This window comes from Camellia sinensis, chromosome 6, assembly GCF_055761805.1.
Source record: "Camellia sinensis isolate YWXY chromosome 6, ASM5576180v1, whole genome shotgun sequence".
In the NCBI taxonomy this organism is placed as follows: domain Eukaryota; kingdom Viridiplantae; phylum Streptophyta; class Magnoliopsida; order Ericales; family Theaceae; genus Camellia; species Camellia sinensis.
In genome coordinates, this window is record NC_138966.1 from 144004608 (window position 1) to 144017882 (window position 13275).

The 13275-nt window shown below is 39.5% G+C and overlaps 1 protein-coding gene across 1 annotated transcript; it reads right to left on the reverse strand.

The window, feature by feature from the left end:
• Positions 1–10648: 10648 nt before the first annotated feature.
• On the reverse strand, positions 10649–12669 carry LOC114309989 (protein MAIN-LIKE 2). The gene has a single exon (XM_028255873.2). It carries the CDS (start codon positions 12537–12539, stop codon positions 10854–10856), a length of 1686 nt encoding a protein of 561 aa, XP_028111674.2. The 5' UTR covers positions 12540–12669; the 3' UTR covers positions 10649–10853.
• Positions 12670–13275: the final 606 nt, after the last annotated feature.

The following is a 13275-nucleotide window of genomic DNA, read 5'->3' on the forward strand; positions in this document are numbered from 1 at the left end:
GTTTGGGCCAAGCTTGCCCTCTCTGGAATTATTCTTGTTGCCAACAACTTTTCTTAGAACTAGGTCGCTGACCTGAAAATCCCTTGGATTTACCTTCTTATTGTAAGCTCTAGCAAGCTGCTGCTGGTACGCTACGAGCTGAATTGCAGCTTTCTCCCTTCTTTCTTCTAAGAGATCCAGATCTCGAGCTAGAAGTATGTCATTGGTCCCATTCTCTACTCCCTAGGTTCTGATCCCTGGGATGCCGATCTCCAGTGGAATGACTGCTTCTATGCCGTAGGCCATGGCAAAGGGGGTTTTCCCTGTTAATTTTCTCGGCGTAGTCCGATATGCCCAGAGTATATTGGGCAACTCGTCTACCCACTTTCCTTTTGCTGCCTACAGTCTCTTCTTTATCCCATCCAGAATTACTTTGTTGGATGCTTCTGCTTGCCCATTGCTTTGGGGAAAACTTGGTGTTGAAAAGTAATTCTTTATCTTGAATTTTGCACAAAAGTTCTTGATAAGTTTGCTGTCAAACTGCGTTCCGTTGTCGGCAACTATTGCTCTTGGAATGCCAAATCTGGTGATGATGTTTCTCCATATGAAATTCTTGACGTCCACATCTCAAATTTTGGCAAGAGGTTCTGCTTCTATCTATTTCGTGAAGTAATATATTGCTACCAGTAAGTACTTTCTTTGCCTAGTTGCTTAGGGCAACTGCCCAATGAGATCCATGCCCCATTGGGCAAATGGCCATGGACTGGATACAGGGTTCAGGTCAGCAGCTGGCTGGTGTATCAAAGGTGCGAACCTTTGGCATTGTTCATATTTCTTCACGTAGGCTTCTGCATCTTTTTGCATGTAGGGCCACCAATACCCCTGGGTAATGGCCCCGTGAGCTAGTGATCTGCCCCCAGCGTGGCTTCCACAAATCCCTTCATGAATTTTGTATAGAAAATCTTCAACCTGCAAAGGGTGTACGCACCTTAAAAGGGGTCCAGTGAAGGACCTTCTGTAGAGATGTCCGTCCGTTGTCAGATTGAATCTTGTCGACTTCAATCTGACCTTGTGTGCCTCCTTATGGTCTTCTGGCAGCTTTCCTTCTTTCAAGAATGCAACAATTGCATCCATCCAGCTTGGTCCCAAGTCCACACACATTGCTTCTTGCTCTGTGATCGGCTGTTCTATGCTCGGGTTTGACAGATAGTCAATCATTATTGTTCTTGTTTTTCCAGTTTGCATTGAGCTTGCCAAGTTGGCCAACGTGTCAGCGTGGTTGTTATTATCTCGGCTGACTTGAAGAAGTCGGCAGTTGCGAAACAAGGCTGTCAGCCTGATGACTTCTTTTGCGTATGCCGACATCCTCTCATCTCGGGTTGCAAACTTTCCTGTTGCCTGATTTACTATAAGTTGTGAATCACAAAAAATTATTACCTCATCTGCTTCTGCTACCACTGCTAGCTTTAGTCCTGCAATCAGTGCTTCGTATTCTGCCTCATTGTTTGAGGCCTTGAACCCCAATCAAATAGACTATTCCAATATCTCCCCATCAGGAGATATTAACACTACTCCTGCCCCGCTCCTTGCCGGTTTGAACTCCCATCAACAAACAGGTGAAAGGAGTCGCCGATGTAAATGCTGCAGGGTCTGAGTTTTTCCTTTCCTTGTTCTTTTGCCTTTGGCTGGGTTTCTCTTTGTTTGCTTGGACATCATTCATCTTGGCTCAAGGGAGTCCGTTGTTTGATGGATTCTGGCGTGAATTCGGCCACGAAGTCGGCCAAAACTTGGCCCTCGGCCTGAACTTCAGGTCATACTGGCCCAAGGCCACTGCCCATCTTACTATTCTTCCAGTTAAGTCTCCTTGTTGTAACAAGGACTTCAGTGGGTGCTCCGTTAGCACTATAATCTTGTGCGCTTGAAAGTAATGGTTCAACTTTTTTGTGGCCATTACTAAGGCCAGCATTAATCTTTCCAGTGGTAGGTACCTTGTTTCTGTATCGGCCAAGGTTTTGCTTACATAATAAACAGCCTTTTGCTCCCCCTTTTCCTCTCGGATTAGTACTGCACTTACTGCGTGTTCTGAAACTGCCAAATACAAAAACAGTTCTTCTCCAGGTTCAAGTGTTGAGAGGACTGGAGCTGTGGTCAGATACTTTTTTAGGTCGGCCAAAGCGGCCTTACATTCCTCAGTCCATAGGAAGTCCGTAGCCTTCTTCGCCAGGCTGAAGAAAGGTTTACATTTGTCTGAACTTCTGTTGATGAATCTGTTTAGGACTGCGGCCCTTCCAGTTAGCATCTGCACCTGTTTTGCCGACGTCGGCCTCTTCAATTCTTGGATGGCCTTGATTTGATCTGGGTTGGCCTCAATGCCCTTTCTTGTTACCAGGTACCCTAGAAACTTACCTGATCCAACTCCAAACGCACTTCGATGCGTTGAGTCGAAGCCGATATGTTTTGAGTATATCAAAGACCTCTTTTAGGTTGGCAAGATGACCCTTAGGTTCCTTGGTCTTCACGACCATGTCATCGATGTAGACCTCTACTGTTCGACCAATCAGGTACTTAAACATTTTGGTTACCAACCTTTGGTAAGTTGCTCCTACGTTTTTCAACTCGAAAGGCATTACCCTGTAACAGTACAGGCCTTTTAGGGTGATAAATGCGGTTTTTTCTTCGTTTGGGGGGTACATGGCGATCTGGTGGTATCCCCTGTAAGCATCCAGGAAACTCATCCTTCCATGTCCAGATGTGGCGTCTACCAACTAGTCAATCTTAGGTAAAGGAAAGCTGTCTTTGGGACAAGCTTTGTTCAGGCTTGTAAAATCTACACAGACCCTCCATTTATCGTTCTTCTTCTTTACCACCACTGTATTGGATAGCCATGTTGGGTAGTGTACTTCTCTAATGGCCCTGGCCTCCAGAAGCCTGTCTACTTCTTCTTCTACTGCTTCGACGTGTATCAACGTCGGTCTTCTGGCTCGCTGAATTACAGGTTTGGCCGATCTGTCAACATTCAGTTTGTGGCAAGTGACCTCTGGGTCAATGCCAGGCATTTCGTAAGGTGTCCAAGCGAACACCTCAATATTTGCTCTTAAAAAAGTCTCCAACTCTTTTTCTTCTTCTTTGGCTAAGCCCGAACCGAGAAGAAAGAAGCGTTCTTCATCCCCATCCTGGACGAGGATTTTCTTTAGCGCCTCTTCGCTCTTCTCGGCTGGTTCTTTGCCGACGTCTTCTAGGACTTCCACGTCATCATATTCAATTTCTGCCTTTTCTGGCTCTCAAATGTTGCAGGTGGATTTCATTGCTGCCATGGAGCAATTCTTTGCCTGCAGTTGATCTCCTCTGACTTCTTCAATCCCATGCTCTGTTGGGAACTGTAGTAGTTGATGCAACGTTGAGGGAACTGCCCCCATTGCATGCAACTATGGCCTTTCCAAGATGATGTTGTATGGCGAAGGTGTGTCAATCACCATGAATTCCGTCCTGATCTTCTTAGTGCCGGCTTGTACTTCCAAGCTTGTTGCGCCCAGTGGCCACGTCGGCGTTCCATTGAAGCCGACCATCGGGCCATTGGATTGCTCCAAGTCATCAGGATGAAGGCCCAGCTCTTTGTAACATCTAACATACATGATGTCGCAAGAGCTGCCTTGATTAATCAGGATGCGTTTCACTTGGCACTCCCCAACCTGAAGGGATACTACCAAGGCATCATTATATGGATGTTGGACCATCTCTAGGTCGGCTTCAGTAAAATCTATCGTCGGTCCCTGGCATTCTTCAGGCCGAGGTCTTTTGTGTCCGACCTGGTTTATGTGCTGTAGGTGTTTTACCCTCTGAGTTTCCCCTCGTATGTCGTTTTCGTTCACCTTTGAGTGAATTACATGAACCACCCGTGGTCCTCCTACCTGTGGTTGCTGAGTTGGGGAAGGCGGAGCTGCTGGTGCTTAAGGCAATCTTGCCTGTTCTTCTCTAGTCCTGGCCTCATCAACAAGGTTCCTCAGATGTCCTTGCCTTACCAAGTCTTCTAAGTGTGCTTTTAGGGCTCTGCAGCCCTGAGTTGGGTGTCCTTCTTCATTGTGGTAAGCACAACACCTACCGACGTTTCTTCCCATAAAATTCCCCTGGTGTTCTTGTCGGTCCTCTAAAATAGGGTTGGTTTCGTATTTGATCCAAGACTTTGTGGATCGGGACTCGGAATATAGTCGTTACTACCTGTTTAGCCCTCAACTCCGTTTCTTGTTTGGTTGGTCCATTGTTACCTCGGCTTCGCTTCGGCGAGCCGTTTCCTTTCTCCTGCTTTGTCTCTTTGTTTCCCGACGCATCCTCCTCGGCTCTGGCGTACTTTTCGATTCTCGCCATGAGTTCTTCCATGCTTTTTGGCAATGTCTTTGCCAAAGAATTCCGTAGTAGGCAGTCATCTTTCAGGCCGTTCTTGAAAGACACGACTGCCATCTCTTGGTTGCATTCGGGTGTTCGATTGAACACCTCGTAGTACCTTTTTGCGTAGGCCCTAAGGCCTTCATCCTTGGTGATTTTTAAAGCCATCAGTGCGTCGACCCTCAAGGGCTGTAGTTTGTTCGTCACAAACCTGGCCACAAACATCTCGGCCTGGCCTTCCCAAGTCTTTACGCTTCCCTTCGGTAGTTTATGGAACCAATCTAATGCAATTTCCTCGAAGGATGAGGGAAATACTTTGCAAAGCAACGGCTCGTTCCCACTATATAATGCCATTGAATTCAGGTATAATCCAACGTGAAAGTTGCGATCTGACTTTCCATCATATATTTGGAACCTCGGCATACTGAATCTCTTTAGTGCTTCAAATTTGTCCAGTTCCACCGAGAATTGTGTCCTCAGCTTAACCGGAGAAGTTACCTCAGCTTCAGCATTCTGTTGCTTCCTCTTGAGGTAATCTCTTAAGTCTTCTTTACTCCTCCCTGGAGCTCAGCTATCTTTGGACTTCAATCTTTTCGGCACACTACTTTCGGCTTTGTGGTGAGCCCGTTTTGATCTTTCTCCATGGGTTGTGTCAAAGTAGAGCGCCTGCCCTTGAACATGCCGATGTTATTTGGGCTCTGGGTCCTTCGTGCGATACGTCCTTCGGGACTCCTCTCGTCCGACTTCCCTGGAAGTTCGGTGAGAGTGCCTTCTGCTCCTGGTGTGCTGAGGGGCTTCGGGGATTGTTTTCCTTCCTCCCTTCTGGGTATTAGTTGCTGGAATCGGCGTGTCGTGCAGCGGGTACGGTGGCTGCATGACATTATTTTGCATCATGAAGTTGACGACCGACTGTAGGTCCGCCAATTTGTTTGTCAATTCTTTTACTTCTTCATCCCTCCGCAAGCACCTATCCCTCCATACCTGGAGGTTATCTTCGTTATAGTACTTGCTTTGGTCTGTCTTCTTTGAAGTGTCGCACTCCTGGCCGACGTCGTTCTCTCCGTGGCCCTGGTCACGGGTTTCTATATTGTGGTTGTCTCCTTCAATATCAAGGTTAATTAGTCTGCCACTCCCAATAAGAGCGTCGTCCCTAATCCTTTCCCTCTGTCCGTTACTGGCCATCTATTCTTCTAAGTTTCCCACAGACGGCGCCAAATTGTGTGGGTGATTTTCTGACCACACTGCCCGCTTAGTAACCAGCTGGAGAGCACCGGCAGAATAGATGGCTTCAGCTAACCTGTAACAGAAAGAAAAGGCTCCGGCGGTGGTTCTTCCACCCGGGGGCACTCCGACAATCAAGTCAGTATATCTCTCAAAGATAATCAAGTGCTAAACTCACTACTCAAAGCATAAAATTGCGTACCTTAGACCCACGGGGGTGCCTCTCTTTTATAATTTACTTAATCTTAATCCCACCAGAAGCCTGACTTCCATGGACTCTAATTAAGTACTTACTTTGGACTCTTCAAGAGATAAAGATAAACTCTCTAAGAGCTTTATCCTTATCTTAGCTAAATCTCCTCTTTATTCTAGGACTCTTGTCCCTTATCTCTTATCCTCTCATCTCGGATTTCGATATTTTCGGAAATAACCTCAGCTTTTCCGAGATAGCCTCAGCGTCACGACCAGGACACGTGGCACTTCGGCTGACACGTCGGCGTCACCTTGCCACGTGTTGGTACTCAGAAAATATATCCCTACATATAGAGATTACAAAGTGAGCAGAGTGATAGTGAAAGGAAAGAGCAAGATATAGAGAAAGAAAGAGAAGGGAAAAGATAGATATATAGATACAGAAAGAGCGGAGTGCGAGTGTGAGAATGAGTGGACCGAGATGTCAAAAACAGGAAGAGGGGAAAGAGAAGGGCCATTAACCCTTTTGTTTTTTTTTTGTTTTTTTATTTACAAATTAAATAATTAGGTTGTTTTGAAAATTAAAATTCAAAATGGGTCAAAAATATATTTGAAAAATACATTTTCATGAAAATGTATTTTGTAAATACGTTTTCTATTGAAATTAAAAAAAAATAATTAAGAAAATGTATTTCGTGAACACGTTTTAGTTAATTAATATGTTTTACGAAACATGTTTTTTAATTAATTTTTTAAAAATTTTAGCAGAAAACATATTTAATATGTTTTCATGAAAATGTATTTACAATACGTTTTGGCCCATTATGGAATGCGTAAATTACAAATACACATTATGAGATTTGCTTAAAATATAAATTGTGTTTGAAAAATTACAAATACCTTCTTATTAGAATTTTTTATTTAACAGAATTAATTAAAAAAATAAAATTCATAATTACTTTCATATACAATAATAAAATTACTTAAATTATTAATTGAAATATATTTTTAACATCATTAAAAACTATTAATTGACTTGATGATTTATTAATAAAATAGGCTATTTGTTATAAAATCAAAAATCTCAGGAGGTGGAATGTAATTTTCAAAATCGCAAGGGACGATTCATATTTTAATGGAAAATGTCTCGTAACTCAAATTTTGTGGCTCAAAAGTGGCTCAAAATGGCCAAAACGACGTCGTTTTGGCCATTTTTATGTTGTTCTGTACTCAAAACGACGTCGTTTTGGCCATTTGAGCCACTTTTGAGTCACAAAATTTGAGTTACGTAGCATTGTCGTATTTTAATTAAACTTCAAGAGATGTATTTATAATTTATCCCATATTACGAGAGTTAAGGACATATGAGATGGTTGAGATAAATTAAATAAATAACAACAGATGATAAGGTTAGGTGTCACTTTATATCATTCTTTGAAGAAAAAAAAACAATAAAAATATCATTATTGAGAATCTCATCTAAATTACAGAAATCCATCTAAATTGGAAAAGAGAGATATAGAGAAGGTGTGAAAAGGATTAACCTAATGCACTAATAAATCTTAAATTAATAACTTATACACTGTTTAGTCCTAAAAGTTTTCTTATAGACTGAAAGGTCCCATTACAATGTTTCAAACATCAGATTAATGTTTCGAACAATAGATTTCGAACATCAGATTAATGTTTCGAACATTAGATTTCGAACATCAGATTAATATTTCAAACATTAGATTGATGTGCAAATAGGACTAAATGGAGCATAAGAAAACTTTTAGGACTAAATGGTTCAACTTTTCAGAAACTAGGACTTATGGTGTGGTGATAGACCAATTTTTTTTTTTTTTTTTTTGTTGATTTAAACTGTGAAATTTATCATTTTTATGCTATTTTTGACGGCACAACCAATCAAATGTTCCAAGTTGAATAGTGTAAAATAAAATTTCAACATTACTACATATTTTCAAGTATTAATTAAAGTACATAAGAGTCATTTCTGATCTTATTTTTACGTATAAAAATGGCGGCTTGTACAATATTATAATGATTGATTTTGTAAGTGATTTTAACAATAGGAAGTCAACCAATCATTACATATAATATGCCTGATAATATATGATAAAAATTATATCTAATTATGAGATAATTGAAATTTATTGACTAAATCAATAATTACCTAGTAATTTTAGTGACGTGTCATTTTTTTTTTTGAGGACTAAAGCAGCTTAGAGATTGCATTAATTATCAGAAGCAATTCTTACAAAAGTTGCAAGAGAATGAGCAGAGTGTACCTCAGCTCTGTCTACTTTTTCTAGGACAACATGTACAAATTTTTTTAGAGCATAACAAAATATCACTCAATAGAGAGTGAAGCTGCCAATCACTATGTTGATTAGAGGTATGCAGAAGTTGCACCAAAACCAAGCAATCGGTTTGCAAGAGGAGACACTGGATACCTTGCTGAGATGCCCAACGCATTGCATGGAGAACCGAAGCAGCCTCTGCTTGTTGAGGAGAGAGCATAGGAGGCCCCAAAATGGCTTTATGCTTGACAATGTGGTTATCGGCATCCAGCCAAACCCAAGCCAACCCAGTTCTGTCCGTAACCGAGATCCAAGACCCATCGACAACAATCCGTTGTTGCTGAAAATCTGCAAGGGAAAAGGCAGCATTCTGCAAAACAATTTGTGTATCAGTGGGCCGAAGAGCAGCAGAAGCAGCAGATGACATGTTATGAGGAACATAAGGGTATGGTGACAGAAAGGTGAATAACAAGTCCCGAGCTGTGGCTAATGTATGCGCAATGGACACAACTTCATACCGAAATTCAACCGAATTACGCTGCAACCAGATGACCCATAATAAGGCAATGGAATGAACTAAAATCTCAACATTTGTAATTTGCTCCACCCAATTCTTTGTGGGTATGAGATTTGAGACATAAACGGCATCCCACGTTTATAACCAAGTTGGAAATTTCAATTCATGTGGTACTAGGGCTGCAAACGAGCCGAGCCGAGCCAAGCTTTAGTATGTTTGGACTTGCTTATTAAGATTTTAACGAGCTCGAGCTGAATAAAAAATTAACTAACCGAGCTCGAGCTGAGTTGGCTTAGGCTCGACTCGAGCTCGAGCCTGTTCACGAGCCTTAACAAGCCAAAAAAATTATAAATTCATACCTACATGTGAGACTAAAGTTACAATTAAAACTTTAATTATACAATTATATATACAATATATATAAACATACTAAAAAAAAGTCCATATTTTACTAAAATAATAATATCTACTATCACTATTATGTAAATGTACTATCTATAGTTAACTATTATTTACATTTATATTTTTTAAATATATAAATAGCATATTTCTCTTATTTTTTATACATATTTTTATATTATTTAATATATAAATAATAAATATTAAACGAGCCAGCTAACGAGCCGAGCTTACGAGCCGAGTTTTAGAATGTTTGGGCTTGTTTATTAAAAATTTAACGAGCTTGAGCTCGAGCTCGAATGCAGAAAAAATCTAACGAACCGAGTTCGAACGAGCTCTTACCGAGCCGAGCTCGAGCCTGTTCATAAACGGCTTTGTTCATTTGCAGCTCTATGTGGTACTAGCCTTGATTGTTTTTAAAACCACGACTGATGGATAAATTAAAATTAATAAATTAGCATGTCATTAAATAATATAAAGTTCAATATCTATGCATTGTGTTCATATTTTATTGTTTTTAATTATATCTAGTCCATTGAGTAAATTTGACTAAGCCCCGTTTGGGAAGTGGGTTGGCTTTTTGATTTTTTGGCTTTTTTGGCTATTTTAGCCTGGGCTAAAAAGCTTGGTTTGGAAGAGCTTTTTGGCTTTTTGGCTTTTTTGACTTTTTTTTGTGAGAGAAGAGTGTAATGATTATGGGTTGGATGTGATGTTTTGTTTGTTGTGACTAAAATAACCTATTTTGTCTTTTGTGACTATTTTAGCCCCAACCTTGCTTGCCAAACGGACCCTAAAATGATTCACTAAAATGTGAGATCATATCAACTATTTTTTAACTGGTAGTTACTTGCGATAAAATCTCTCAATAAATTTGTCAAGTTTTGACTAGAGAGTTCAGGACAGATGAGATGGTTGAAATAAATTAAATGAGTGATAATAGAAGATTAGGTTGAGTTTCAATTATAACATTCTTTGGGGAAAAAAAAAATTTATCATTATTCCAAATTTTAAATCTACATAGTTGGGTTCACATGATACATTTTTCTTAGACACCAATCTATTGGTAATGTGGTCAAAAAAAGATCTAGAAATCAGATTAGAGGCAAATTGGATTCAAATTTTCAATGGAATGTCATTTTTCTACCAAGCAATCTCATAAGGAAGGACAAGGGCTCTCTATATAATTTATATAGAGATTGTAGATTTAAAGATCGTATTTCTTCGAACAATATGTGATTCAAGAACTAGAATTTAAATGGAACAACGCATGTCTGTAGTAAATAGAGTCAAATGTAGACTACTGATAAAATTAGCAAAAAAAAATGGAATTAAGAATGATGTATAAAATACTAGCAATCATGACAAAAATGAGTAGGTAATCACAAATAAAGTATACATAAAGGAAATCAGACTTGAAAAAGAATACAAAAGTTAATATAAAAAAATGGAAACAATTACAATTTTTTGGGAGAGAGAAGGGCAGGACAAGAATAAATCAGAAGTGCTGTAGTAAGAAAACAATAAAGAAAACTAAGGGAAAACACTGCCAAAAAAAAAAAAATTTGCATGATAGGGCCATAGAAGTTGTCTAAGAGCAAAGCAGAAGAAGTAACAAACTGAATATATCAAAGTTCAACCAGTTCAAACACAAACAACATGAAGTTCACAAAGCATCTTTTTGGAATAACAAAGTTATATCACAACTATTTATTGGACGAGGACGACGATGACAACAACAAATTTTATAAAAAAAAAAAGAAAAAAAAAAGAAAAAAAAGAAAAGAAAGAAAAACAGTCTAAGAACTATTTATTGGACAATAAAAGATATAATACAAATTTAGTCTATTGCAATGCTGCACCAATTAAGATCCTTCAGCAGATTTCGACTCCAAACTTCTGCCCAATCTTTCTTCCTTCAGCTTAGCGAGCTTTATCTCAAGCCTTGTAAGCCTTGCTTCAAGCTCCTGTTCCGATATTTCAGATACAATTTCGGTGTTTTCTGCTCCACTCACGTTTTCACCTACCACAACTCTCTCTGATCGTTCCACCACTAGTTCGCCGGTCCCAACCATTTTTCCCAGGTTCATCAACTGCTCCACTGATTGAAGATTTCCATAATGATTTTCCCTTTCTCTATCTCCTATTTTGACAACACGCTTAACTACTGAACTTTCCCACCAGTACAGGTATCGCGTGGTTACAGCGGATTTAAAAAATCGTGATGGAATATACAACTTCTCACCCGTAATAGGCCTTGTGTAATTTTTCCAAGCAATTTTAAGAGTGGCATTAGCACGAGCAACAAAACCCGGAAGATCTTGATCCATTCCAAATTGCATTGCCACGCGATGTGGCAAATACTGCTCTATGCAGCCGAAACCAATCAGCTCACAAACCCTCATGCACCTAGCAAATGACTCAAAATCTTCATCTAAACCAGAACCAATCAGCAACCACTCTTCCTTATCACTATAAAACTTGTGAAACAGCCTATTGTTCATATCCATTGCATATGGGCGCCATCGAAAACACTTTCTATCCCATAATATAACATTACCCACAAGCCCGGGATTCAGCTTCTTCGCCTTGTCCCATTTTGCTAATCTGGGCAAACCATTTCTAATTGATTTCGGGCTTGGTCTCAAATTTGAAAATCTCTCCCAAACCCAAATCTGAATCAATTGAAAAGGAGCCCAGAGTACCAATGTAGGTAGTTGATTAGTCTCCAAATTATTTGAAACAATTACAATCCTTTGTTTTAACAATTTCAAATCTTTGTAAAGACTAGCAAGAACAGCCGGGGCGAGAGCAATTTTATTACCGGAAGCTAGAAGAATAGCAATGGAAAATACATGTTTTCCAACAGTATCAATTGGACGTGATGGGAAAACAAACCTCGACAACCAGGCGGCGAGAAAAGCTTCGTGCTCGATTTGGTTGCCGGTTTTCATGAATTTTTTGATCCAAGCAGCTTGTGCTGCCTTTTTGCTTGAACTTCTTCCGAGTTTTAATCTCTCGTGGAGCAATTTATCTCTGATTTCTTCCTTTTCTTTGGATGCAAAGGAACACAAAACAGAGTTACCCAAAACAGAGTAACCCCCCAAAACGATCATGTCTTCGAGAGTGATCGTTGATTCCCCGAAAGGAAACACAAATGTATTGGTCTCCGGGCACCATTTTTCGGCAACTTTGCAAACCAAATCATGGTCACTTCGGATTTTGTTTGTTGTGCTCAGTATTGCATCGTGAATTCCGGCTCTTTTCCAAGCTTCTTGGTGCAGAGGATACATGTGATTGACCCATTCTATCCATGTATCTGGTGAGCCTTTCCAACCATTGAATTCAACCTTCAATGTTGATTTCTTGGCCTGGGAAGTGGGAGTTGCAGAGGAGAGAGAATCTGATGGAAGATTGAAGACTTTCACTTCAATGGTGGTGACGGAAGGTTTCAAGAAATGGCCAACTCTGCGAGTTGAGTTTTCACCTCTTGGAGAAACCATCTGCTCTTGTCTCTCTTCCATGATGGTGTACTCTCTTGGGTCTGCCATTGATAGAGATTCAAGCTCTCTTGATTCTGAGAAAGAGAGATATAGAGATTATAGAGTGGGCGGAGCGTGAGAGTGAGAGTGAGAATGAGAATGATAGAAAGGAAACAGAGATATATATAGCGAAAGAAAGAGGAGGAACAGAGAGAGAGAGAGAGACATACGAATTAGATTACAGAGTGGAGTGCAAGCGTGAAAAGGGGTGGACTGAGATGGCAATTATTAAATTTTTATCTAATTTAAATTGTAAAATTAATATTCTTTTTTGTTACTTTTTAATTTTATGGCACAATTAATGAAGTGTCCTAAGTTGAATAACATAAAATAATATTTTGACATTATCACATATTTTCGCATATTAATTATGGTAGGAGAAATTCTTAATTTTGTTTTTACATATAAAAATGACTGTGTGTATCATATTTTAATGATTGATTTTGTAAGTAATTTTGATGATGGAAAGTCATCCAAACATTATGTATTGTTATGCCATAGATAGATGTTGATATGTTGTGTACAATTTAGCCACCATATAATTAATATGAACTAAAAAAATTATTGATAAATTGCAATAATATAATTGATATGGAAATGGGGTCACTGTTATGCTAAAGACACAACAATGACTGTTATGCCTCAATTTGAAGTGTATTATAAGCTTATTTTTATAATCCGAACTATTCATTTTGTAGAGTTTGTTGAGTACTTTATGCCTACGAAAAATTATATTAATCAGATA